This window comes from Tribolium castaneum, chromosome 3 (assembly GCF_031307605.1).
Source record: "Tribolium castaneum strain GA2 chromosome 3, icTriCast1.1, whole genome shotgun sequence".
Classification (NCBI taxonomy): Eukaryota; Metazoa; Arthropoda; class Insecta; order Coleoptera; family Tenebrionidae; genus Tribolium; species Tribolium castaneum.
Window position 1 is genome coordinate 17351090 of NC_087396.1, and position 27269 is coordinate 17378358.

The 27269-nt window shown below is 36.8% G+C and overlaps 4 protein-coding genes across 7 annotated transcripts; 3 read left to right on the forward strand and 1 right to left on the reverse strand.

Moving 5' to 3' along the window:
• The first annotated feature begins 4598 nt into the window (after positions 1-4598).
• LOC103314745 (uncharacterized) lies at positions 4599-6912 on the forward strand. Of its 2 annotated transcripts, none has more exons than XM_064355643.1 (3): positions 4599-5045; positions 5094-6744; positions 6799-6912. In XM_064355643.1, the coding sequence occupies exons 1-2, from the start codon at positions 4723-4725 to the stop codon at positions 6721-6723; spliced, it is 1953 nt and encodes a 650-aa protein (XP_064211713.1). In that variant the 5' UTR covers positions 4599-4722; the 3' UTR covers positions 6724-6744; positions 6799-6912. The 2 variants fall into 2 exon arrangements, with proteins under 2 accessions (XP_064211713.1, XP_008199759.1); XM_008201537.3 differs by having other exon boundaries at positions 5094-6750; positions 6799-6904.
• Positions 6913-8800: 1888 nt separating this feature from the next.
• Positions 8801-13056, forward strand: LOC662998 (solute carrier family 9 member C1-like). The gene is made up of 9 exons (XM_008201492.3): positions 8801-9014; positions 9059-9290; positions 9337-9639; positions 9685-10408; positions 10448-10811; positions 10858-11695; positions 11741-12263; positions 12309-12834; positions 12881-13056. Exons 1-9 carry the CDS (start codon positions 8826-8828, stop codon positions 13004-13006), a joined length of 3825 nt encoding a protein of 1274 aa, XP_008199714.2. The 5' UTR covers positions 8801-8825; the 3' UTR covers positions 13007-13056.
• Positions 13057-13065: 9 nt separating this feature from the next.
• LOC100141941 (solute carrier family 9 member C1-like) lies at positions 13066-17387 on the forward strand. Of its 2 annotated transcripts, XM_015981995.2 has the most exons (11): positions 13067-13294; positions 13349-13580; positions 13621-13926; positions 13970-14681; positions 14726-15104; positions 15145-15476; positions 15524-16272; positions 16322-16595; positions 16646-16894; positions 16941-17079; positions 17126-17387. In XM_015981995.2, exons 1-11 carry the CDS (start codon positions 13133-13135, stop codon positions 17324-17326), a joined length of 3735 nt encoding a protein of 1244 aa, XP_015837481.1. In that variant the 5' UTR covers positions 13067-13132; the 3' UTR covers positions 17327-17387. The 2 variants fall into 2 exon arrangements, with proteins under 2 accessions (XP_015837483.1, XP_015837481.1); XM_015981997.2 differs by lacking the exon at positions 17126-17387 and having other exon boundaries at positions 13066-13294; positions 16646-16836; positions 16941-17075.
• LOC662944 (solute carrier family 9 member C1) lies at positions 17386-27181 on the reverse strand. Of its 2 annotated transcripts, XM_008201489.3 has the most exons (16): positions 26789-27181; positions 26507-26738; positions 26153-26455; positions 25178-26102; positions 24955-25129; positions 24545-24906; positions 23993-24492; positions 23700-23948; positions 23379-23652; positions 23076-23324; positions 22890-23028; positions 22349-22540; positions 21730-22300; positions 21447-21678; positions 21095-21397; positions 20260-21046 (listed from the first exon to the last, which is right to left on the reverse strand). In XM_008201489.3, the coding sequence occupies exons 1-13, from the start codon at positions 27047-27049 to the stop codon at positions 22193-22195; spliced, it is 3969 nt and encodes a 1322-aa protein (XP_008199711.2). In that variant the 5' UTR covers positions 27050-27181; the 3' UTR covers positions 20260-21046; positions 21095-21397; positions 21447-21678; positions 21730-22192. The 2 variants fall into 2 exon arrangements, with proteins under 2 accessions (XP_008199758.2, XP_008199711.2); XM_008201536.3 differs by lacking the exons at positions 22349-22540; positions 22890-23028; positions 23076-23324; ... (7 more) ...; positions 26507-26738; positions 26789-27181 and adding exons at positions 17386-17557; positions 17610-17792; positions 17838-17976; ... (4 more) ...; positions 19496-19857; positions 19906-20080 and having other exon boundaries at positions 20128-21046; positions 21730-22067.
• Between the last annotated feature and the right edge of the window lie 88 nt (positions 27182-27269).

Sequence of the window (27269 nt, forward strand, 5' to 3'; positions counted from 1 at the left end):
TGTTCTGAGTTTTTGTACAAATCCAACAATTTAAAGCTCTGGTTTGCTTTTTCAAAAAATTTGATCGATTCGCTTGGTAAATTAGTAGATAGACCTTGCGAAATCTAAGAACGTCCACGATAGGCGGAGCCAATGCGTAATTCCTCGAGTGGGGAGATTGAGCATTGGCGTAGCAAAAACCATTCTGCGGTAAAAACGGGTTTTAGTTTTTACTTTTTATTATTTACGCTTTCCTCTATTCAATAAAAGCAATATGAAATAGTAAAACATCACATCTTACTCTTTCTTACACGTTACGTACAAAGCAGATATGTCGAATAAATAATGAAAACACAATCAGTGTGAGTTTAAGCTTTTTTAAATTACCTGGGAACATAAAAATCACTAAGAAATACGTATTAGCCGGGTGTTTGTGCGTATTGTTAGGGTGGTAGCGTATCCCATTTCAGTTCATAGTAGAATTTTACAACAACGCTTTTGAATTTTTTGGACTGAATAGAGCATAAATTGAGAGTTTCTGTACAAGAAAAGAATTCTGTGTAAAACTAAATCCCAGCGACAAATGTTGAGCTAAGAAAACCGACCAGAAATTCACAATTTGTGCTCCATTTCACTCTAAAAAATGCAAATGCGTTGTTTCAAAATTTTATTATATATTGAAATGAGATATATTCCCGCACTTCTAAGTCAAAAACCAAAAAAAAATCGAAAAAGTGTGGCTTATCTTTTGTTGTTGGCGTCGTGGGCGACTAGAAAACAGCGAAAAAACGAAAATAGCGAAAATTTTTGTTGTACCAGTACATGTGTGTGCACACTATCTTAACACTATCTTAAATTAACACACGTATTTCTGCTAATACACCCGGTATAGATATTGATGTTGAACTATTAAAAATTACGAATATTACGATGAATTCTCTTTTGGGGATGAATTTGGGGTACAAATTAAATGCACAGTATGTTATTTAAACGACATTTAAACTACGTTTCGAGTTTTATGTTTTCGAGTTTAATCGTTCGAGGGATATGTTTCCTTTTAGTTTGCTGGGGTGAAGCCCCAGCCTGTAAGCTAGCCACTGAGCGTTTATTATTTAAACTGTGCAAACTGAAACTAGATACTGTGGTGAACGATTTTTTTACTTGGCAAATTTAAATAAAATACTAAGCGTGGTTTACTTACTTGTCATTTAATTTTTTTACTGTCCAAAAAAATACTGATCATTTATTATTTATTATGTTTACTGTGCAAAAATTAATTAAATACTGATCATTTATAATTTTCTACTGATTAATATTGAATTTTTTACTGTCGCTTTATTACTACCCGAGTTTTTGTCTCTGCGCACTCCTACCATCATGGATGATCTATCATTTCCCGAACTCTATCTTAAGGCTTTAGCAATTTTGACGTTTGACAAGTGTCAGGTTAGGTTATGCTTAACAAAAAGCTTGGCTTATTACGGCAGTTATAAGCACGGCTTAAATAAATCGAACTAAACCGCCAAATCCTATCTGGTAATCAAGTTAATCCGCAAAATACCTGTAAAATAAGTGGCAATAGTTCACAAATAGTGAAGGAATTGCAGATTAGTGAAATTAGTAAGTAATGATTTAAGTGACTACCTTTTAGTTTGCCTGTTTTATCAAAAAAACGTTTGCGCAGGTATGACTGAAATCAAAAAAAGGACCAGAAGTGTTAATTTTACTTTAGATGAAAAAGTCTTGTTAATGACTATTATAAAAGACAAATATAAGGACATTGTTGAATGTAAGAAAACAGACAGTAATACTTGGACCGAAAAAAATGCTGCATGGGATGAAATCACTGAAGAGTTTAATGCTCAGTCGCTCAGTCAAACCTTTCGATCAAAAGAATCGTTAAAAAAATGTTATGATAACAGAAAAAAAGAAATGCGAAGACTAGCGGCGCAAAATCGCCAGGAATTTATAACTGGAGGAGGTACTGGCCAACAACTCAACGATCCTTGTTTGGAAATTATAATGGATATCACAAATGGAAAATCTGTAAATGATGTAGACGGAGAGGCAACCATAATTTCAGATCAAGAAGAAAACGAAGAAACTTATTTTACCTACGGCGAAGTCAATAAAAAAAGGAAAGAACATTCTGATTTCGAAGACGAAGAAGCGATTGAAGAATTATTGTCCGAGAATTTCCATGATAAACCATCTACGTCAGAGCACTCACAAGTTCAAGCTGAAGACTCGACAAACTATAAGCTAACAAAGTTAAAACTGTCTAATGCAAAATTACGCGGAAAAGTATGGTACGATAGAAGACGGCCAAAAGTTGTGGAACCAGTCCGCACCAAGTACGTTTCAAAACAATATTCCGAAGTAGCAAGTTTAAAGAAGCAATGTTTAGAATTCGAATTATCTTCTGCGAAGAAAAAACAAGAGAGGGATGAGAAAGAATTCGAGTCAAGGATGGAAGAATTTAAATTGAGGAAGAAATCGTTGGAATTAGACATACAATTAAAAGAGTTCTTTTTAAAAAAACTTCAATTCAGTGCAACTACGGATTGTCAGTAGGACGTTTTTCTAGTACATTCAGAAATCTGGCTTACGTATTTAATACTGTAACGTATTTATAAAAAAAACTATAATAAAAACGATTAAAAAAGTATGAGAATTTTTTTCGTAAGCAAAATATTGTAAAAAAAATATTTATGCTATTTTGAATTTGGCAACAGGTGTGTAGCGACAGCAAGGTGCTTTGCCCCCGCACGCACATTGGCTTGTATTTTCAAATTCTAGCTGCCTTATAGGGAAATGAGTCGTATTATAAATTTTATGTTACATCTTAAATAGGTACAAGGTGTTTAAACTTTATTTTACTCTTCTAGAACGCAACCTACAATACAAATTACATTTAAGTTTTGCGGTAGTTAGTTGAGTTAATAAGTAATTAATAAATTATTTGTCCAACTAAAAGAATCCCTTACCTGCTAGTCCATCATTAACGCGAGCTGCTTTAACATAAACGGTTGATGTATTACGGGAGTAAAGTCTATTACAGTGGAAATCAATTTTTGATATTTTAAATTTTAAATAATAGGTTCTTTTTATTTAAACGCAAACCAGCCGCATGATTTATTAGGAGACGGTATTATTTGCCAACAAAGGGATTATCTACAGTAGCCGACCTTTTTGAAGCCTCTTATTTACAACCTCGTAATAAAATTGACAGTCTGATGCCTGCATTCAAATATCCCAACGAAATTTTTACAATCGTACCCTAATACAGTTCACATTGTCACCTAAACTTACGATGCCACAAGTAGCAGGTCATAAATAAAAATAATTTTTAAAATTAAAACGTAAAAATGCGTTTAATTGAAAATCTAACTCAATTATCGGAAGTGAATAATTGTAGTTTAGTAGACAATTCAGAATTTGACTTTATGGTGCAAATTTTTTTTTTTAATTTTTGTCTTTGTAAGTGAAACATTACCTACCAAAAATTAAAAAAGCTCAGTTATTTAAGTTGCAGTTTTAATGTTTTGTAGATATTATTTATATTCTAGGACACATTTCAGGAAAACATTTTTGATTATATATATAGTGTCTCAGAAAAGTATAACGTCATAATAATAATTACTTTAATGGCATGCTATTGCCTTTGTAGCTTCTTACATGTTCCTAAAGTTTTTTTTAATCGGTTCAGGGTATATTGTTGGAAAAAATTAAAACCAAATAAATCGGTTTTACACCTTTAGTTTTAAAAATTAATAAAAATAGAAACGGTGCTTCCTTGTTGATTTTAAATAAGGTCTAGCAGGCTTATTAATTAAGTTTGATTGATCTGAATTACTACAGGGTGTTTACAATTTATTTTCAAACTTCCTAAAGTTTAGAGCCTTTTATTTTGCTTATTTCAAATGGCAATGCCTATTTATTTTTATACGAGTACCATTCGATGGAAAATTAGAAAATTTATTCTTAAGTGGACCTACTGAAATAACAAACACTAAACTTAGAACAATCTGCTATTAAATTACATAGTTGAAAATATTATTAATGTAATTTATCCGAGATTCATCTAAAAAAAAAGTGTTACACACTAACCTTTTAATCCGGATTGTTTCCCCCTTTTCTCCATGAAAAGCCATTCCACGGATTCCAGTACCAATAACTAGCCACGATCAACACACACTAGCCAACGAATTTAACTTTAAAACCGCAAAATTCTTATTTTAATTATTTAGGAAAAGTTTGCGACAACAGCAAGTAACAAACTGAATAAAATTAAACGGCACTGTAATAATAGATAAAACGGCACCAACAAAAAATAATCACTGAGATAACTACGTAATTGTTGCATGGAGGGAGTGCAGGAGGCTTGTCTAATTCATAGTTTTTGTTACAAAATATTCAGGGAGGTGCATTTTTTAAGCTCCATTTAATAATTTAATATAAAACAGTTTACGATTTAGCGAAATTTTAACAGAAATCTTTAAGTGTTCACAACTGAAGCAATAATGCAAAATGGTCCAACACTAGAGTCTTGCCACATACAGAAAATTTTAAATGGAATCCACCTAACATCTCGCCTTCGTAATTGTTAACTGTTTTTTAAAACCTCCAGTATATTCCGAATGTCATCCAAACGTCATTTCACAACATTTTGTTTATTTTTCGATTGTGTTACCAAAAATTTCCGCCGGTTATGTGTCAAAGAACCTATAATCCCCCTTTATAATGTCCTACTGCATGTCCCCTCAAGACTTCGACTACCCATGTTCGAACCGAAACAAATGCAAAAATTCTCGAAAATATAGAAACGACATTCACGAACGGCCCGTAAGAGACACCCCAGGCATCATAACCGAACCCACCATTAGCCACTTTCCTCCACCCGAGCCCCCCGGCCCGCCCAGCGACTGGGAACTCCAGTACTGCAAATGGTCGGGGTGGACTTGGGTGAAAAAAAGCGACAAGGAGGTGTCTCGACCTCAAGCCGAACCGAACCAATTCTCAGATTCACCTGCAGAAGTTTCCCGCGCCCATCATCATCCCCAAGAGTAATTCGAATTAATTCAGATTTTGTTTATTTTTCCCATTTCTTTCAGTGAGAAGAAGAAGAAAAAGGGGGGTTTATTTAGCTGTTTTAAGAAAAGTCCACCGGAGAGCAGGGCTTCGCAGAATAGAACTGCGGTGTCAAACGGTCCACCCCCAACCCCAAAGCCCGTTCAAACCGAACCACAACCAACCAATAACGACTTTAATGACTCGGTTTCGGACGGTTTCGATGATTGTTGCTGTTGTGGGATGGACTACGAGTGCTGTTGTAACGTTTGTCCTTGTATGACTCAAGTTTGTTGCTGTTGTCCGCGTGAACATGAACAAGGAAAACGACGGGAAAGCAAGACCATAGAAACACAAACCGTAAAAGAAATGAAGGAAAAAGCGACTAAAATGAGCGAAATGCACATACCCAAGCCACGTCCTTGTTGTGGGCGAAGGCGTAAATGCAAATGTAGGTGTAGAAGACCAGTCTGTTGTCCTTGTAAACAAAAAACTTGTTGTCCTTGTGTCCAGCCGGTTTGTTGTCCTTGTAAAAGCAACCAACCAAATGGGAGTTCCTCCAAGAGGAAAAATGATGACTCCTCTACAATAAATAGTGACAATATAGTAAATTTCTGTTTGGCTAATTATTTAGGGAGTAAGAAACCCAACGATTTCAAATCGAATCCCTTAGTAAAATCAGTCGATCTCTTGTTGAAAAATAACATAAATATCATGAATCTATTCAACGACAAAAAAGAGCTGAAACACCAGGCCAAGCCCATCGTTTCAAACCAAACAATAAGTTGCCTATCGTCCGATAATCTCATAAAAAGGACCGACCAGGAGCATAATAAATTACTAACCGCAGTTTGTGATGCAATTCTGTCCAGTCACAAATTCGATAATGACAAGTTCAGTTCAAAGCCCCAGTTTACAGAATCCCGCATTAATTTCAAAAATTCAGATTCGAAAGAATCGTTTAATATTTTTTCGAGTAAAGAAATCCTTGGACGGATTTTGAGCGATTTAAATTTTACAATGAGTAAGGGCCTGGACGGCTCAGATATCCCCAAAGAAACGGGGGTACGTAATAATGGGGCTCCAAAAATCGAGAGTTTTTGTTACCCAAGACGATCCTTGACGAAGTTGATAAGAAATAAGAGTCGCATTTTGGCAGCCCCCCGTTTTCCGAAAAAAATAGAAGCATTGCGAAGGCTAGATTCGCTGAAGTCTGGGCGTGATGAATTGAAAATAAAACGAGGGTTTGGGGGCCACTATAGGAAAGTGAATGGGCTGAAAATGGATGATTCTAAGAAGGGGAGGTTCGATGAGAGTAAATTAAACTTCACCGATATTTTCAAAAATAGCGAAGCAGTGAATAAATTCAAGTCGGATCAGAAAAGTCCCCAAATGTGTTCAACGTCTAAACAAGACACCTCCAAATTGGAATCTATAGAAGCGCTCTTGAGGACACTCGATTTAACGGATGACTCAACTAGTGTTAATTTTAAGCCTCATGAAAAAACGGATATTGAAAGAAATCGACTTGAGACTCTTCTTCAGGATCACCAACTACAGTTGCTGGACTCGACTTCACCTCCATTCACCGATTTTGATTTGCTTTTGACCAACGATGAGGGCAGGCAAGAAGTGCAGGATAATAATAAACCAAAGGAGAACTGCAGTAGATGATTTTGTCTGTAATCTGTAATAGTAAAGGTCTTAACACTTTAATCGTCTTTTATTTTATTTTTTGCATTTTTTCAGATTGTATCGTGAAAACAAACTGAACTATTGCATACGAATTTTACGCAATAGCCCTCGGTTTTAAGAAAAATTAATCCTTCGGTGTTACTAAGACGATATTTTTGGATCTTTTGAGGGTACAGAAAATAAAAAAGCAAAAGAAATATCTTAAATCACGTCAAGATATAAGCAATAAAAACAATAACGTTGTCTCTTCCTCTTATTTTTTCCTCTCAAGTTACGAAGGGTCAATGTTTTAAATTTACATTACATTTTTACATTTTCTGAATCAAGGAAAGTGCGACTTTTTCTCTCTTCAGAATACCGCTAGTTAGTAAATAACATACAAAAAAACCGATGTCCGCCGGACGATAATTTAAAAAAAATTAAATCTGTTTCATTTCAAAACAGATTTTTTTTTAAATATATAAAAGAAATCTAACAATGTTGCATGTTCCTAGCATGTCCTAAAGTTCCTTTATCTATTATTATTACACTACCTCTCAAAAAATTCCGAACACCACCAAAATTTCTGTTGTGGTGCATAAAAGATTATGAAAACGTTTATAGTGTTTTACCAAGAAACAGCATTTTCGCAGTGAGAAAACAAAATGAAACAATAAGTTACCAAAACAAGAAGCCATTTAAAAAAATTTACATTTTAAAAAAACTTAAAAAGATACTAATTTAAAATTATTAACGGGTGTTACAACCAAAAGTTCTTATTACGTTCATTAAATGATATGGCTTGCTTTAGATAGGCGTGGTAATCTATGCTTGAGGAATTTGAACATTCTTCCTCCAATGCCACTCTTAAGTTATTTAACGTCTCCAGCAGGGGTTAGCTACGTTCCACTCTTTTACCAAGAAATTCACAAACTTGCTCTACTAGATTCGAGTTAAAACTATTAGTTGAGCACGAAAAACGTCGTATTGTTTCAATATCAGACAATAATGTGAATTATTTGCATTATCAGCAAAAAAAAGCTTATTATCGGCAATAAATGGCGCATAGAAAACCATATGTGATTCTACACATTCAAAGAAGTACCTATCTGCTGTTATTGTCCAGTTTTCAACAAAGACCAAATCGGTATGGGCTTGTACCAGCCCAGATCATTAAACTGCCACATTATTGCTTTCTTAAATCCCGCTCTGGGTGATAAGCAGCATTGACTGAATCGCTTGTTTGGTTTTTGCCACACTTTTTCACGACAGCCTGATGATGTTGGACTAAATCTAGACTCATCTGTAAAGAACGTTCTTACATTTGTTACTATTTTAACTCACATAGGATTGTGCAAATTTAAACTTTAATTTTTGATGAGCTACAGTTAATTTAGGATTTCCTGCTGGTCTTTTAGCAAACGGACCTGCTTCTTTGAGTCTTCTCTAGACTATTGGAGGTGAAATTTTTTGAACGTCTGTTAATCTTCCAGCAAGGATAGTTGATAACAATCCACAATCCAGACAGATTGAAACAGAAACAGAAACAGAAACAGAAAAATCCAGACTACGGTCATATGGAGTAGTTGTTGCGCTCCCACGACCAGATCCGGCAAAACCATAAGTGTATGCCTGTACATTTCTTCGCGGTTTTATGGTGTTATGCAGTATATTCAACACTTTGGCCATCATTGCTTAACGCAAGAATTTCTACAGAAATTTCTGGTAGCATCCTATGCAAATGAGTCAAACTATTATCTGATAAGCAGTTTTGAACACAATTTAAACCAAAAACAACGTGATAATTGAAATTATGTACCTTATCCCAAAGTACAGGAAAACGGTTTAACGCTGGTGTAGCTCCAATAAGTACAAAGTAATCATGAAAATTTCTTCCAAACCTCGTTAAGACACTAGTTAATTAAGTGATTGAGTAAAATTTGCACAAAAAATTACGTATTTCAAATTTTAAAAAAGTGTCCAAATTTTTTTAAGCGGGAGTATATTATTGTCCATTATTCATGTTAGAGTCCCAATAAAGGAACTCTAATACATGTAACCTGAAGTAACCCTAGCAATCAAAAACTGACAAAACTGTCAATATGACCAAAATGCCTAAAATAAACCTTCTCCTTATCTTAGCTCTTTGCGAATCATGTAACGCTTTCCTCAATAGGACAGTTGGTTCGGACAATCCCCGTGCGATATACCCTTCAATTCCAGCCGAACATAATGTATTTTACTTCTTCGTGATCGTCATGTTGGCAACCATAATCCGAATCGTCCTGATAGTAAGTCATGTCCATTCCCACCTTGAGATATATCCTTTTTTAAGCGCTACGACATCCCTACCCCTTACGGCGCTTTCATGATTATGGTCGGGGTTATCTGGGGAATCATCTGCAACCACAATCTCTTCGTCCTTCTTGCTTCCGACGCCATGAATACCAATCCTGTCGATCTTGTCTGCGTTTACTTACCCGCTTTGGTGTTCTCCACCAGTTTCAGCCTCGACGTCCCTATTTTCCTCAAGACTATTCCGCAACTCCTAGTGATTGGAATTTTCGGTACAAGGCGACACCAACTAGTAACCAACATTTAACTGATTTGTAGTAACTTTTCTAACCGGAACCCTTTTTGGAGTCCTAATGAGGTTGGTGATTGAGCCGAGTTGGTCCATTAAAGTTGGTCTAACTTTCGGTATTTTTATCGTTCCGATCAATCCCGCAAGCATTGTGTATCTTTTGAAGCAGCAAACAACAGCGACCAGACACATCAGCGCTCTCTTGGAAGGCGAGGCCATCTTCAATATGCTTCTTGCGGAAATGACCCACGATCTTATTATTAACTTTGCAAAAGGGTTTGTCGTTCATTGGTATCAGTTTGTAATGGTGTTAATACGCTTTATTTTGTTTGGTAAGCAGCAAAAGTCACACGAATTAGTAATTATATTTTATTTAGGTATCGCATTTGGGTATTTCGTGGGCCTTCTTGGTCGCTACATGATGCGCACTTTGTACCGCTACCCTCTTACTATCTTCATGATTTCTTTCGGTTTTCCCTTCTTCACGTTCTTTTTATCAGATATTTACATATCTGGTTGTGGGTCTATTTCCGTTATGATTCTGGGTACCATGATGGCGATGGAACGCTCAGTTCTTGCGAAAGAGACAAATCAGTTTTTGACTGACATGTGGGAAACCATTGGATATTCTCTTGATGCAGTCATGTGCGTGACTATTACACTGCTGGCCACTGTCGAAGTGGCCACAATTGTGACTACATCGGCTTATATTCGTATAATTGTGACTTATCTGACCTATTACTCGATCAGATTCATCTGTTTCCTCTTGTTTGCGCCCATCATCAGCCGATTGGGCTATGGCATGGACTTGAAATGCATGATAGTGTGTGTGTGGAGCGGCCTCAAGAGTCCCTTTAGTCTAGCTCTTTCCTTAATCTTCGTAGAGGATGCAATATCCGCCGAAAAAATGAAACGAATCTTTTTCCAATGTGTTGGCATTTATTTTCTGTCAGTTTTAATCAATGGGACTTTTACGCGAAAAATCTTGGAGTTCTTAGGCCTGCGAGAAATATCCATGGCGCGAAAAATCAACATGACAAACTGCATGAAACACATTTTCACCAAAAGGAACAAAACGGTGGCCATCCTCAAGATGGACAGGTACAACTACATGACCAGCGAAATCTAACCCATGGGTAGGTTTTTAGCCGACGTCAACTGGCCGGTCGTCCTTGAAGCCACTGACATGAAACATCCATACCGTATGGGAATGGAAGACACCGAAGAAGACAATTTTTTTTTGTTAGGGTACCGGTTCACCGTTTGCCCCGACTGTAAAAGCGAAATTCCCAAAGAACCGACCACTAGAGAACTAAAAGACATGGCTAAGGAGGCCAAAATGCGAGTGCTGAAAAGCAAAAAAATGTGCTATGCGCGTCAGTACGAGAACGGCATGATGACCAAAGAAGGGATCAAGATTCTTAGTCAAGCCGTCGAGCTTGCGATGGACACTGAGGCTGCAGTGATCCAACTCGAGGGCCTCGAGAAACGATTCAAGGAAGAGGTTTTTCCACTTTTTGACTTAACAAATAGATGATTCGTTTTTGCAGAATTGTATCTACCGATGCATTCGAAAGAAGGTCAAACATTTGAACCGATCTCAAGCCGACTCAATCAGACCTCCTCGTAAATATTTCAGACGGCTTTGCTACCGGATTTGCATCAATAATACGTTCGAACATTTTATGTTGGTCATCATAACTATACATTGCGTTTTCATAACCGTGAGCACGATATATCACCCCCCGATAGACCACTTAGACACCATAGATAAAAAACTTGACGTTGCGATCTCAGTCCTTGATCTCATCTTTAGTATCATTTACATCGTGGAGGTGATTTTGAAAATAATGGCATTTTCTTGGATCCACTTTTGGGAACACGGAGTTAAGACCTATTTTAAGTCTGTTTGGCGTAATATCGATTTCTTGGTAGTGGTGACATGTATATTGCAAGGTTACTACGACTTGAAGTGTTTTTATGCACAAATCCCTGAGAGCAAGTATGGTGTCTTTTATCGCGTTTTAACATGTTTGAGGTTACTGCGAGTAGTGCGACTCTTCACAGTTTTGAAAATCTTCTACCCAAAATTTGTAACATATCTAGACCGCTCTGTGGATAGCCAATTAGCGTTTACGTACGAGTTGGGAAAGAGTTATGCAATTGGGGAAACAGAAATTTTGGATATGTTGCCCTACATGATTGACAATACCGCAATCCGAGAAGAAATCAAGCAGAAAATTGAAAGAGACAAGGTTATCATAACAAAGTTGCTGGGAATGGTTCAGAAGGAGAAACCTTGGATTGCAATAACTGTGAAGACGAAACAAGCAATTCGGACGATTTTGAACTCAATGAAAGAAGCAGCAAATCAGTTGAGGACTGCTGGTACGTTTCTTTGGTTTCTTGGCCGTTTTCCACGTATTGCTTAAGGTTGGGTCGACGACTATGAGCAAGAAAAACTGTTCCAAGTCATGGGCGAATTGTGGTCCAAAGTGAATTCAATCAAGTCGGTGCAACCAAGCGCCCCCAAAGTCATTTTCAAGGAAGTTGCGTGGATGGCAGGAGATCAGGCGGTTATTGATTTTCTGTTCGAAAATGTCACTGTAAAAAAGTTCGAACCTGGAGATGTGGTTTTTGAGGAAGGGACTGTTGCTGATGGAATTTACATCGTCGTGACTGGGCTCTTTATGATCATTTATAAACCGGAGTCAAACGTATTGACTAGTTTGCACGAATACGGCCAATTGCCGATTGCTGATTATTTATCGGCGACACAATACGAAGAACGTGTTGTAGACTATATCGTGTCGGGTAATTGTATAGGCGAGCTTAGTACTTTAACTGGAAGAGCTTATAACTGTACTGTGTCGGCAGACGCACATTGCCAAGTCTATGTTTTGAGTAAAGGTGTCATAAAACGCGCAATGGAACTAAATCCAGACCCTGTCATTGGGTAAGTCCCAAATTTCCTAAAACTCGTCACTCGTAATTTTCATAGACTGGAATGTCGGCTTTGGAAAGAAGTCAGTATAAGGATGGCGGTCCCTCTCCTCATGTCAGTTCCAGCTTACCAAGGCTTCTCTCAAGACCAAATTAAATACGCCCTTGAACGTGCCTTCGTCCCAAATTTGTCCAATTACAAGATTTTCGCCGTCACCGACATGATTGAAGACATTATTTTAATCGAAGGCTGTGCTGCTGATTTCAATACTCGAGAAAGTTTTGTTGCCCCTTGTTGTATTCCCAGAACAGTCCAGAAACTCATACTTCCAAAGAGTAGTTTAATTAACATTCCAGTTCTCTTAGAAACGAAACTACTTATAATTCCCGAGAAAGATGTAGATGAATATGATGTCATGATTTTGGCTGAAGATATGTGCGAATTGGTGGATACTGGAGCTAGTATGAAGTGCCTCCAACATGCGACACAAGAGAAGACGCGGAAGAAAAAGGTTAAAATGATGGCTGCGAGGAAAAAAGGGACTGCCGTTAGTAAAACTTTGAGCAAGTTGCAGCCTGATTCGGTATACGATAGATTAAATTGATGTTTGTCTAATGGTTTGTTTGCAGAATGATTCTGTTGGTATGTTGTTCTTCAAGAGAACCGACTCAGAAACAAACAGTATTAACATGGAAGAGGAGGAAGAGAATAAACGAAATGCTGAGCAGACGAAGCAGTCAAAGACTAATCCTTAATGTTATTTATCTTGTAATTTTGTGTGAAATAAAGTTCTTGGTTTGATTTAGTTGGCCTTCAGATTTTTCCTAGGTAACGTGTTTAATGAATTGTCTGATTTGTCTTATTGTCTTTCAAGCACAATTATGAAGATGAACTCTGTTTTGATTTTGATTTTAATCCTCTTAGTTTCTGTTGGTGTTCAATCCGTCGATATTTACAAAATGGAGGAGAGGACATTTACCCTAAAATTCCTTCATCTTTTTAGTGTCATATTGCTGGTATCAATCGTTCGTCATGTTTTTGTTGTAAGTTGCTTCGTCATGTGTGACCTGTATGACTCCTAAAATGAATCCAATCAGGCGTACGAAATACCCATCCCCCACGGAGTCTTCATCTTTGTCCTAGGTATTTGTTGGGGTATCGGAATGAAATTTTCTTATTGGATGTATAACATGGGATGCGCATTTTATTTTGTCGTACCACTTTTTAAGGATGTGTACCTCCCGGTCTTACTTTTTACCACAGCTTTCTGTCTGGATGTGCATTCGTTCGTTAGGTCACTGTCGCAAGTGTTAATTATTTCATTTCCAGGTACTTAAAGAAGTAATTTGCATCTCACAATTGCCCTTAGTTTCTCTTTTCAGTGCTCTTATGTGTGGCTTGGTCTCACAGATGGTCATAGACCCAAAAAACTGGAAATACACCGATGGGATCTTCCTTGGTTTTGTGAACAGTGCGATTTACCCTTTGGACATGTTGCGCTATCTTCAAGAAAACACCATCCAGAACAAGTACGTCACATCGATGCTTCAAGGCGAGACGCTTTTTTCGACGGTTCTTCCGTGGTATATTTACCAGCTGACGTGGTTGCACATGTTTGGTTTGGTAGTGTACTGGTACCAGTTTGTCATGGGGTTTGTGCGGTTGATAATTGGCGGTAAAGTTGCTAATTTTAAGTGAGTAATATTCCTCTTGTCCAGGTCTTTTCCTAGGTTACCTCTTAGGCTCCATCTGTGTCTTCTTGATGAAATTCTCATACAACGACCCTTCGAATCTGATGGTTCTTACCTTTGCCGCTTGCTTTACCAATTATTACATCGGGGAGTACGTTCTGGCCAATGCGGGAGCACTCACCCTTGTAATATCATCTGTAATGATCGCCCACGAGCGCCAGTCTCTTACAAAAGAAGTAGAAGAATCGGTTGTGAATCTTTGGAAAATGATTTGTTCCTTAATGACGAATGTCATAATTTTTTTAACGGCCAGCGTTCTCCCTGATATAGTCGGAACCACTTTTAATTACAAAGACTACATATTCGTTTTAGTCACCTATTTGATGTGGAACATTACTCGCTTTATCTCGTTCTTTCTGTTTTCGCCAATTCTGAGTAGGATCGGTTACGGAATGACTTTTACAAATATGATCATTTATGTTTGGGCTGGTATGAAAAATCCAGTTTGTTTTTCCTATTCCGCTATAGCATCCAAAATAACACAAAGCCATGCAATTTTACTCCATACGGTCGGCGTCTATCTTTTAATGCTTTTGATCAATGGAAGTTTCACAATGTGTATGCTTCGAGTCCTGGGACTTGCAGAAATTTCAACATCCCGAAGACTGAATATGAACAATTGTATGAAATATCTGTATGAAGCCAGAAGTCGCACTGTCGCCATATTGAAGATGGACAGGTACTTTGCGAAACTTTACCATCACGATAAACACTTATTTTAAGGTTCCTGTCTGATGCCAACTGGCCCTTGGTCCTAAGCACTACAACACTGAAACATCCATATAAGAAGTCCAAATCTGCAAAAAATGAAGACGAAGATGAGAATGATGAGGCTTTCACCCTTGGATACAAGTATACCTTTTGTCCTGATTGCGAAAAAGACATACCAAATGAACCCACTCCCAAAGAAATGAAAGAGATGCTCAAAGAAGCAAAACTTCGAATCCTCAAATTAAAGAAAACTATTTATGCGAGACAATTTGAAAGCGGAATGATATCCAAAGAAGGGCTCAGGATCTTGCACCAAGCTGTCGAAATTGCAATGGACAGTGAAGAGCTCACCATCGAACTTGATGGTCTTTACAAACTGTTCACAAAAGAGGTGTGTCACAAACTAAGCTTTGGGAATTACTCTCTTGTAGAGATGTTTCTATAGGTTTTTACGAAACCGGGTTCAGGCTGTCCTGAAATCGAAAAATCTAAACTACAAAGTGCCACGGGTTAAGTGGAAGTTGTGGTGTTACCACTTAATCAAAAAGACCGTTTTCAAATCCCTGATATATATTGTCATAGCACTCAATATTGGATTACTTATCACAACTTTCACACTGAAGCCAAACACACTCCTGATGAATTACACTAAACTTGGCTTAACTATTTTATTTTTTAATTTCTACCTTCTCGTATTCGCAACAAAACTGTGTGCATATTATTGGTCACATAAGATAACACTTGCATTGTCGACTTACTTTGGGTAAAACCCAAAACAATTTTTGCTTTTTCTGATGCTACAATTTCCAGGTTTCATGAAAATGTGGTTGAGCATGTAATTTTGTGTTTCTCATTAACCACACTATTATGCTACGCTTTCAAACCCTTGTACCATTTTACAGTAGTTTGTACCTATTTGGAAGCACTTCTCCTATTTAGTCTTTTTTGCCGTTTGTTGGAATTGTTGAAATTTCTGCGCGTTATTAAAGCCTTCAAAGCCCTGCCTGATACGATAATTAAAGTTTTGGATAGTAAAGTCGATACTCACAGAGCAATGGCCTTTGAACTGGCCAAAAACTATGTCATTGCCGAAGAAGAGATTTTGGAAATTATTCATCAAATAATCGACAATGTTAAAATACGAGCAATCATAAAAGACAAAATCCAAGAAGATCGCCTGGCGATTGTTAAAAGAATAGGTCTGTTTGTTAAACATGGAGGGTGGCTTCTGCCCACCATCAAGACAACAACCGCTTTACGCGCTGTTCTAAACAGCATGAAAGACGACTTACATGAACTAAAAATCTCAGGATGGGTGGATGAGGTCGAATACAGCAAACTTTTTAAATCTCTGGGTGAAAGAACTACGTACGTTAACAGCATAAAAAGCATCCCGCCAACGTTGCCCAGGAAGATATTTGAAGAAGTACCATACATTGGTGACGACAGCGAATTAATTAATTTTCTGTACAGTAACATTGCTACTAAAAAATTTGATCCCGGGGATGTTATCATCACTGAAAACGATATCGCTGAAGGCATCTACATTGTCGTGACAGGTTTTTAACAAAATGTTCATTCCGTAACTTTTAATCTTTTCTCTTGAAGGAATGTTCTTAGTAAGCTACACGCCAAACGAAAATGTTACTGCAAATTTAAAGATAGCAGGTCTGCTACCGGGAGTTGACGCAATATCGTCCCTCCACTACGAGGAGCCTTTAGTAGAGTACATAATCCCAGGGAACACGATGGGGGAGCTGTCCACAATTTCGGAACGACCATATCATGGCATCGTCACTGCTGAGACCCACAGTCAAGTCTATGTCCTCAACCAGGATGTTGTAAAAAAAGCCCTTCAGATGGACACAGATCCCGTCACAGGGTTCGTGGATAAATTACTTCTGCTTTTGTGCACGAAATTATTTTTTACAGCCTAACTTGTCGAATTTGGAAGTACATCAGTTTTCGTAAAGCAATTACGATTATGCTGAACGTCCCATCTTACCGTTCTTACACTTTGGAAAATATTAAATATATTCTCGAACGGTCATTCGTCCCGGACTTATCAAATTTTAAAATTTTTGCCGTGAATGAAATGATGAGCGACATTATACTAATTGAAGGTACTGTTGTCGATTTTAATACTCGGGATGTGTATACTGCACCTTGCTACATACCTAGGTGTGTTTCTTCTTATCTTTTTTTCCAAGTAAATGGACAATTTCAGGGCGGTACAAAAACTGGTAATGCCCAAAAGCAGTCTTATTAATGTTGAGATAGCAGTTGAGACTAAATTGCTAGTTATTCCGGCTAAGGACTATGATGGGTACGACATAATGCTAACAGAAGAAGACACTTGTGAATTGGTAAAGTCTACTTTGTTTAAAAATTGTGTACTATTTTTGTTTATAGGTCAGTGATAATGCAAGTAAATGTCTTCGCCACCTTATAAAACATAAATCTAGAATCGGGGCAAGGGCTAGCAAGTATCAGTCATTTATGGATTCTAGTTCAAGGGTTCTTAAAAGAAGGCTACAAAGTGTTGCTTCCCAAAAAATTTCATTTGCAAGCACACAAGAATATAGTGTATCGTTTGAATCACCACATGTCTGATCGCATTAAAGTAAATAATGTGTTACTTTAAAAATGTTATTGTTCTAAATAAAAAAACATCTTGATGTCAACTTTATTTTAAAACCAAAAATTACAAAACCAATTTCTAACAATATCTGTTTAATCTAAACTAGAACGCATGGACCCTTTGCGCTGTGAATCTTTTTCTATTTCTTGTTCTTCTGGAAGTTCGTGAAAGGAAACGTTCCCTTTTGTTATAGATCCAGTTCTCTACACAAAATTTGAAGAATTTATGGCCCTTGTAATAAAATTCAATACGTACCGAACGTGAATATGTAGTCGATATCGAGGAGGTAAGTGATTGTGGAACACTGCGTGAACTTGTATGAGAAGATTTTTGCTTGGTAATGAATTTGTGACGTAAAGTGGATCTGTTTCGTTTTCTATTTCTAATTCGTTCTTGTGCAGTATGTTGGAGACATTTAGATTCTGATCCCGTGGAAAGCTAAAAATCCCCGCTATACTGTTAGCCCTAGATTAAGTTTAATACCATTTCACAAGTTTCTTCTGCCAACATCATAACATCGTATTCATCCACTTCTCGGTCCGGGACGATTAAAAGCCTTGTAACAACTTCAAATGGGACATTTATTAGACTGCTTGTAGGCAAAATAATTTTTTGCACAGTTCTACGATTTATAAAATAAAAAAATAGAAGTCGAAAAATTGGACAAAACCTGGAGACGCAGCAAGGAGCTATGTAAGTCTCCCGTGTATTATAATCGGCAACAAGACCATCAACTATTATTATATCTTCGATCATATCGGTGATGCTGAAAATTTTATATTGGTTTAAATTTGGTACAAATGCTCGTTCTAGGGCAAATTTGACTTGTTCCTGGGTCAAAGATTGATAAGCTGGAGTGGCTTGGAGGAGCGGTGCTGCGACTCTGATGCTAACTTCTTTCCAAATTCTACTCTCTAGGCTATGGATTTTTAAATTATTTATGAATTAATGTATGAAACTTTTCATATGAACCCAATAATTGGATCGGGATTTAATTCCATCGCTCGTCTTAAAACACCACTACTCAAAACGTAAACCTGGCTAGGTGCTTCAGCTTGAATAGTACAGTTGTAAGGTCTCCCAGTCAAAAAACTGAGTTCTCCTATACAATTTCCTGAAACTATGTAGTCGATAGCTGAATCTTCATATTTTGTTCCAGACAGGTAATCCACAATAGGCAATTTACCATATTCGTGTAAACTTTCAAGACAATTTTTATTAGGCTTGTAAGTTATAACGAAAAGTCCTTAAAAAATATTTTTCTCAAATGCGCTTTAGAAAAGTATACAGTCAACCTGTTACGACTATGTAAATACCATCAGCAACGTCACCCTCATCAAAAACTACATCCCCGGTATCAAATTTTTTAACCGTAACATTTTCAAAAAGAAAATTAATAACATCTTCATCCTCAGCCATCCACGCCACCTCCTTGAAGATTACCTTAGGGGCGCTTGGCTGAACCATTTCGATGGCGTTTACTCTGTCATATAAAACATCCATTGCCAACAGCAGTTTTTCCTGCTCGAAATTATCGATCCAACCTTGAAATCGTAATTAAACCAATAATAAGCGCAAATTCCGAAAATTACCGCCAACTCGGAGATGATTCACAGCCTCTGACATGTTGCTAAGAATCGTTCGAATCGCTTGCTTAGTCTTGACCGTAATGGCCACCCAAGGCTTCTCTTTTTGAATAAGCCCTAACATTTTAGTAATAAGCACTCGATCACAGTTCAGTTTCATCTTCACTTCTTCTCTTACTTGTTTATTGTCGATTAAATAAGGCAACATTTCTAAGACTTCGCTGTTGCTCATAGCGTAGCTTTTGCATATATCATATGCCAAAGCCATTTTTGCGTCCGCCTTGCGTTCCAAGCAATTCAACAAAAGAGGATTAAAAATTCGTAAAACCACAGCTAGTTTCACAATTACAAGCAACTGTAACCAACTGAATACTAAGTGGACAGTTTCTTCTTCTTCAGATCTTTCGTGGTTGTGTGATAGATTAACAGTTTCGTTAGTAACGAAAGTTACATTAACAATCAGTATAAAAATGATCATTACATCAATAGTATTTGCAAGGGATCTAAAACATGGCAAGGTTTTAAAAAGTTAATTAAACTTATTGTACTAGGTACTTGAAATATCTCTTCAGGCCGTCGGCACAAATACTTCTACGAGAGTATGCCATCACCTTTATTATGAATTCCGAAAAATAAACAAAAATAAAAGTCAGTTTTATTGTCGTTATAACGTAATTTAGTTTATGGGAAGGTTCGAGGTGTGTACTATCTGTTGTAAAAGTAGAATGATAACGCCAATCAATTCCAATGACGACAATATTAAGAATGACAATGACGAACATTAATATATCCAAGTACGAGGTTTTTATGACGAGATAGTAGCAGACTCGTCTCCAGTAAGTTTTTGGTCTCAAACAACTTGTGCGCAAACGTTGAATTCGAAGAAGAAGCTTCCGAAAGAGGCGTTGACATATATTCTAAATGCAAAAGAAAATAAGAGGCAATAAATAACTATTTCGACAAACCAGTCTGAATTGTTTCTCAACGTTGTCTAAATTAACTTGATATATTTCTCCCGTGTCTAGTTCAACTTCTAAAGCCTGACTGAGAAGTCGCATTCCTGGTTTGGAAACCATCCCCCTCTCAAATTGTCTGGTGTAACATATTTTTTTAGCTTTTAGTACTCTCATTTGTGCTTCTCTAAAATAGTAAAATAGTTGCTTGCATATAAAGTATGAACAAATCACTTCATTATTTCTTTAATTTCTTTCGCAGTGGGTTGTTCCTCAACATCCTTTTTACATTCTGGACAATAAGTGTATCTGTATCCCAGAAATAATTGTTCTTCTTCCTCTGTCGTTAAATCTATATGATAGGGATGTTCTATGGTACATATTTTTCTAATTAATGACCAGTCGTTATCAGCCAAAAACCTATCCATTTTTAATATATCAATTGTTCGTTGCCTCTTGTTAAAAATATGTTTTATACAGTTGCTCATGTTGGCTTGTCTTGACATGGAAATTGTCCGAAAACCCATGAAATTCAAAAGATTGCGCGTCAAAGAGCCATTGATTAGGTTGGACAAAGTGTATAAACCAAGAAAGAAAAAAAAACACAATCTCCATATCTCGTCGTATGATCTTGATACGTCTATGACTGCCATCGATGCTACCATCAACAAACTGAGAGGATTTTTGATTCCACACCATACACAAATCATCATGTTTTTAAAATCCATTCCATAACCCAGTCTACTTAGTAATGGCAGAAACAGAAGATAGCAAGAAAACCGAGTTACGTAGTATACCAAATAAACAACCAAAATTAGAACATAGTGACTCCATTCAACTTTTCCGACAACATAAATCATTGCATCAACGGCACACCTTACACACAAAAGCACGTCCATTATGAATCCCAAACCTTCCCAAAAATTTGTCAAGTATTTTTCAGCTTCTCTACTCAGAGTTGTTCGCTCGAGGCCCATTATAAGACCGAGTATCGCTACTCCTGTCGTGCCACAACCGGAGCCAAAGTTAAAAGCGAAGGAAAAACACAAAAACGGCATCACGAAAAATATTGAAAACATGCTCAACTTGTTCCATGACATTTTTCGCACGAGATAACGACCCATCATCCCGAACAAGAGTCCCTCCAAGATACCTACCAAGTTTTTAGCTGGATTGTCTACAATTTTTCACTTACACTTACCCATAACAACAAAACGGAGTATCACACTAATAATTTGATACCAATGTACCACATGTTTCGACATATATGATACTGTTAGTAAGTATAGATAATCTCCCAATACAAAACTAATCAATGCTTCCCCTTCTAAAAGAACGCCAATGTGTTTCGTTCGTAATGACTGTTCCTTAAGGAGGTAGCCAATAAATTTGGGATTCGTTGGTATACAGAGAAGTCCAAAAAAAAAGCCAAACGCTAATGGCCATTTGTCATTTATCAGCTGTCTCATCAAAATTCCGTTAAAAATACCCGTTAATCCAGCCACTGCAATTATAATTTTCAATTTGAATAAATTAAATATTCTTATGAATACCAGGCAGTCCTATGATCAAAATTTGTGGGATACTTTTAAAAAAAATAGGGACGTCCATGCAGAAAGATATATTAAATATTGCGGCAGGAACGTAAAGGAGCGCGACATCTACCATGGGTACATCTATTGCCTTTGAAAAGAGCAAAGGCACCTCATTGTAGTACATGATAACTCCCCATACCGATGCACTCGCCAACATAAAGACTTGATAGGGGATTGGTATGCGAGTATTCTAAAGCGGGAAGATATTTACTATTTTGTAAAAACAATTGTTCCATAGTACCACAAGTATAAGTTGAATTATGTAAGCGCACATGAGAACCATGCAAAAAAACATCATGACCACGTATGTCTCTGGCACAGCGGGATGTTGTTGAAAGAACCATTCGTTTGAAAACCGTGGTACTGTTTTACTATATAATTGATGCCACCAAACTACGCTTATACCGGCAGCCAAAAATACAAAAATTACAAAAACTGCTAGCTTTTTCATTTTTCTCAGAAAAATGCAAAACTTTCACCGTTTTTTAACTGTAGTCACACTATAATGACGGCCACTCACTTTGTTATTATTGTTCTCATTGACTACGTGACTACTATGGAAACTGTCACGTTCCTAGACCATGTTGAACCAAACTTCTTGGTACTGCACCGTACTGGCCAAGTAGTGTCACAAAAGGGAGTAATTCAGTTCTATATTTTATTAAGGAAGTTGTAAAACAATACATTAAGTTTTAAACAAGTTATTATAGAGGTTGCACCTTCGACTCTCTGCGAAAACTAAAAATTCCCTTGTTTTGCTCTTCTATGAGTTCATCTAGGGAAACACTCAATCCCAACGCAGATGCCATATCCTTCAACGAGCATTAAGCAGTTAAATTCAACAAAAATAAACAAACTACCGTTCGAGAGTGTGCAGAGGCTGAGGCAAGCGAATGACCAATACTTCGTTCAGAATTTTGTACTGAATTTATTTGGGTAGATTTTTTCATTTTTTGACGATATGACCTATTAGCCATTTTATTTCGTTTTCTATTTTTGAGACGCTCTTGAGCTATGTGTTGAAGACATTTATATTCTGATCCTGCAGAAATCTGAGAAAAATATTGAGTATTTATGGTACTCTTTGGTTATACAGGCGAAGTTGGGGCGTCCCTTTTCTGATAGCATTACCCATACAATTGCAATAAATTTGTAAAATTGTTATCATTGTATTAGTAAGCCCCTCGACTAATTATATGACAATTGTAACAGTTTTACTTGATTAACGCTAATGGTCCTGTGATTTTTTGATCTGAACAAGATTCCGAAATTTCAGAAAAAAAAGTTATTTTATTTTCGTTATCATCAACATTTTAGTAAGGTGTTTTAGGCTAAAACTCTTTTGTTTTAGGTTAAAACTCTTAAGAACGCCTCAACTTCGTGAACACCCGATATTACTACCATTTCGCAAGTTTCTTCAGCCATCATCATAACATCATATTCATCTACTTCTTGATCTGGAATAATTAAAAGCTTCGTTTCAACATCAAATGAAACATTCATATAGCTGCTTGAGGGCAAAATAAGTTTCTGTACAGTTCTGTAATTAATTAATTAAAATGTTGGCTGGTAATAATTCAAAAATACCTAGAAATACAGCAAGGGGCAAGGTAGGTCTCCCGTGTATTATAATCAGCAACAAAACCATCGACAATTATCACATCTTCAATCATATCAGTCACAGCGAAAATTTTATATTGACTCAAATTTGGTACAAAGGCTCGTTCTAAGGCATATTTGACTTGTTCCTGGCTCAATAACTGATAAGCGGGAGTCGCTAGAAGAAGCGGAACTGCAGTTCTAATGCTAACTTCCTTCCAAATTCTACATTCCAGACTATGGATTTATAGATTACAGAAAACGCATTTAATAAAATTTAGGGATCTCAACCCAATAACGGGATCGGGACTCATTTTCATCGCTCGTCTCAAAAATTCACTTTTCAAGACAAAAACTTGACTTGGTGCTTCAGCTTGAATAGTGCAGTTGTAAGGTCTTTCAGTCAAAAAACTGAGTTCTCCTATACAATTGCCTGAAACAATGTAGTCCACAGACGGAATGTCATATTTTGTACTAGAAAGATAGTCCACAATAGGCAATCGACCGTAGGCTTGTAAATTTTCAAGGCATATTTTATTAGGCGTATAATTAACGACAAAAAGCCCTTTAACAATATTTTAAAATGTAAATATTTCGATTGTTTCATTCAACCTGTTACGACTATGTAGATACAGTCAGCAATGTCGCCCTCTTCAAAGACTATATCTCCCGTATCAAATTTTTTAAGCGTAACATTTTCAAAAAGGTAATTAATGACACGCTCATCCTCAGCCATCCACGCCACCTCCTTGAAGATCAATTTAGGGGCACTTGGTTGAACCATTTTGATGGCGTTTACTCTCTCATACAATACGTCCATGGCCATCAGTAGCTTGTCTTGCTCAAAATTGTCGATCCAACCTTTAATACACAATTAAAAAAAATAAAGTAATTTCATTCCTTACCGGCAACTTTAAGTTGATTCAGTGCCTCTGACATATTACTAAGAATCGTTCGAATCGCTTGTTTAGTCTTGACCGTAATGGCCACCCACGGCTTTTCCTTTTGAATAAATCCCAGCATTTTGGTAATGACGACTCGATCACTATCGAGCTTCATCTTCACTTCATCCCTTACTTGTTTATTATCGATTAAGTAAGGCAACATCTCTAAGACTTCACTGTTAGTCGAAACATAACTTTTGCATATATCGTATGCAAAAGCCAATTTTGTATCTGCGTAACGATCTATGCACTTCAAAAAAAGTGGATTGAAAATTCGTAAAACTATGGCCAATTTCGCTACAACAAGTAACTGTAACCAAATGAATACTATGTGGACAAGTTCTTCTTCATGATTAAATGCTTTGTGAGTTTCTGATGATTTAACAGCTTCGCGAGTAATGAAAGATACATTCACAATCAGTACAATAATGATCATAACATCAATAGCATTTGCAAAGGATCTAAAACATGGCAGGGTTTTAAAAAAAAAGTTAAACTTATTGTACTAGGTACTTGAAATATCCCTTCAGGCCGTCGACACAAATATTTCTACGAGAGTATGCCATCACCTTTATTATGAATTCCAATAAATAAATAAAAATAAAAACCAGTTTTATTGCCGTCATAGAGTAATTAAAATTACGGGAATGATTAAGGTGTAAACTATCGGTTTTCAAAGTAGAATGATAATGCCAATCAATTCCAATAGCGACAATATTAAGAATGACAATGACGAACATGAATATATCCATGTATGATGTTTGTATGACGAGAAAGTGGCAGAGTCGTCTCCAGTAAGTTTTTGGTCTCTTACAACTTACGCGCAAATGTTGAATTCGAAGAAGAAGTTTCCGGAAAAATCGTTGACAAATATTCTAAACGTAAAAGAAAATAAGAAGTAATAAATAACTATTTCGACAAACCAAGCTAAATTTTTTCTCTAGGTGATCAAAATTGACTTCATATATTTCTCCCGTGTCCAATTCAATTTCTAAACCCTGACTGAGAAGTCGCATTCCTGGTTTGGAAACCATCCCCTTTTCAAATTGTCTCGTATAACATACTTTCTTAGCTTTTAGTACTCTCATTTGTGCTTCTCTGAAAAACAAAAATAATGGCTTGCTTATAAAGAATGATCAAAATCACTTTCTTATTTCGTTCAGTTCTTTCGCTGTTGGTTGTTCCTCAACATCTTTTTTACACTCTGGACAATAAGTGTACCTGTATCCCAAAAAATACTGTTCTTCTTCCTCTGCTGTTGAATTTACATTTACATGGTAAGGATGTTTTATGACGCTCGTTTCTCTAATTAATGCCCAGTCGCTATCAGCCAAAAACCTATCCATTTTTAATATTTCAATAGTTCTTTCTCGCTTGTCAAAAATATGCTTTATGCAGTTACTCATGTTGGCTTGTCTTGCAATGGAGATAGTCCTAAAGCCCATAAAGTTCAAAAGACTTCGCGTCAAAGAGCCATTAATTAGGTTGGAGAGAGTATAAAGTCCAATAACAAAAAATGAGATCGATAACCATATATGCCTATATAAATTCGATTTGTCTATTGTCGCCATAGACGCTACTAGCAGCACACTAAAAGGACTTTTAATTCCGCACCAAACGCAAATAATCATGTTCTTGAAACCCATCCCGTAACCCAACCTACTTAACAGAGGAAGAAACAGAAGGAAGCAGAAGAACCGAGTTACGTAGTAAATCAAATAAGTAACAAGAACTGTTACAAAGTGGTTCCAACTAACAACTTCAATAACATAAAGCATGGATGCTATGGCACATCTCACGCAAAGAATCACATCCATTATGAACCCCACAGCTTCCCAAAAATTTGTTATGTGCTTATCGGCTTCTTTACTCAAAGTTGTTCGTTCGAGACCCAATATAAGACCGAGGATCGCTACCCCCGTCGTGCCAGAACCGGAGCCAAAGTTAAATGCGAAAGAAAAACACAAAAACGGCATCACGAAAAATATTGAAAACATGCTCAACTTGTTCCATGACATTTTTCGCACGAGAAAACGACCGGCTAACCCAAATAAGACTCCTTCCAAAGTACCTATATTTTGTTTTAGCCAGAATGACCTCACTTTTTATACTTATACTTACCGACAACAAGAAAACGGAGTAACACACTAATCATCTGGTACCAATGTTCCACGTATCCCGCCATGTAAGATGTTAGTAGGAAGTAACAATAATCTCCCACAACAAATGTAATCAATGCCTCACCTTCTAAGAGGACTGCGATGTGTTTTGTGTGCAATGACTGTTCTTTAAGGAGATACCCAACAAATTTGGGATTACTCGGTATACAGAGAACTCCAAAAAAAATGCCAAACAATAAAAACCAACTCTCGTTTACCAGATACTTCATCAAAATTCCGCAAATAACACCCGTAAGTACACCCACTGAAATAGATCATAATTTTAAGGTCAATATAAAAAATATTTACTAAATACCAGGGAATCCGATAACTAATATTTGTGGAAAAGTTTTTATGAAAATAGTAACATCCATGCAGAATGCTATATTAAATGTTGCGGCAGGAATGTAAAGCAATGCTATATCAACAAGCGATATACTTATCGCCTTAGAAAATAATAAAGGAACCTCGTTGTAGTACATAATAACTCCCCAAAATGCTCCAGTGATCATTATAAAAACTTGGTAGGGAGATGGTACGTGACTGTGCTAAAGCAATGTCATAAATAATAAAACACACACAATCGCTATAGTAGTACCGCAAGAACAAGTTGGATGATGTGAGCAAACATAAGAACCATGCACAAAAACATCATGATTACGTATTTCTCTGGAACCGCGGGGTGGCGTCCATCTGCCCATGATGCCCAGGATCTTGGGACTGTCTTACTGTGTATATGATGCCAGCAAATTACACTTAATACAGCAGCCAAAATAATACAATAAATAATGACTGTTAACTTTTTCATTTTGCTTGCTAAAGTTGCAAAACTTTGACCGCTTTTTAACTTTAATGACATACACTCACTGTCATCTCACTGTGTTATGCTCTGTTACTACGTTTTGTTGAACCGATGTTATACCTTAGTTATTCCAAATTAGATTTCTTGATGATTTGATGCTCGTAATTTAAAAGGTGGAACATTCATCAGGCATTCATCTTTTTACATTATATTTATTGACAGAAATGTTTACACTGTCTAATCTATATTTTGTTATAGAAGTTTCAAAACAATATAC

Excerpts from the sequence above, each read along its gene's own strand:
- LOC662998 (XM_008201492.3), top strand. The coding sequence starts at position 8,826 with ATGACCAAAATGCCTAAAATAAACCTTCTCCTTATCTTAGCTCTTTGC. Across the intron at positions 11,696-11,740 it reads AAATCAGTTGAGGACTGCTG|GTTGGGTCGACGACTATGAG; the intron begins GTACGTTTCTTT and ends GTATTGCTTAAG. Across the intron at positions 12,264-12,308 it reads AATCCAGACCCTGTCATTGG|ACTGGAATGTCGGCTTTGGA; the intron begins GTAAGTCCCAAA and ends TAATTTTCATAG.
- LOC100141941 (XM_015981995.2), top strand. The coding sequence starts at position 13,133 with ATGAAGATGAACTCTGTTTTGATTTTGATTTTAATCCTCTTAGTTTCT. Across the intron at positions 13,295-13,348 it reads TCGTTCGTCATGTTTTTGTT|GCGTACGAAATACCCATCCC; the intron begins GTAAGTTGCTTC and ends GAATCCAATCAG. Across the intron at positions 14,682-14,725 it reads GCCATATTGAAGATGGACAG|GTTCCTGTCTGATGCCAACT; the intron begins GTACTTTGCGAA and ends ACTTATTTTAAG.
- LOC662944 (XM_008201489.3), bottom strand. The coding sequence starts at position 27,049 with ATGTCATTAAAGTTAAAAAGCGGTCAAAGTTTTGCAACTTTAGCAAGC. Across the intron at positions 26,739-26,788 it reads TCATCCAACTTGTTCTTGCG|CACAGTCACGTACCATCTCC; the intron begins GTACTACTATAG and ends ACATTGCTTTAG. Across the intron at positions 23,029-23,075 it reads GCCCCTTGCTGTATTTCTAG|AACTGTACAGAAACTTATTT; the intron begins GTATTTTTGAAT and ends AATTAATTACAG.
- LOC103314745 (XM_064355643.1), top strand. The coding sequence starts at position 4,723 with ATGTCCTACTGCATGTCCCCTCAAGACTTCGACTACCCATGTTCGAAC. Across the intron at positions 5,046-5,093 it reads GCCCATCATCATCCCCAAGA|TGAGAAGAAGAAGAAAAAGG; the intron begins GTAATTCGAATT and ends CATTTCTTTCAG.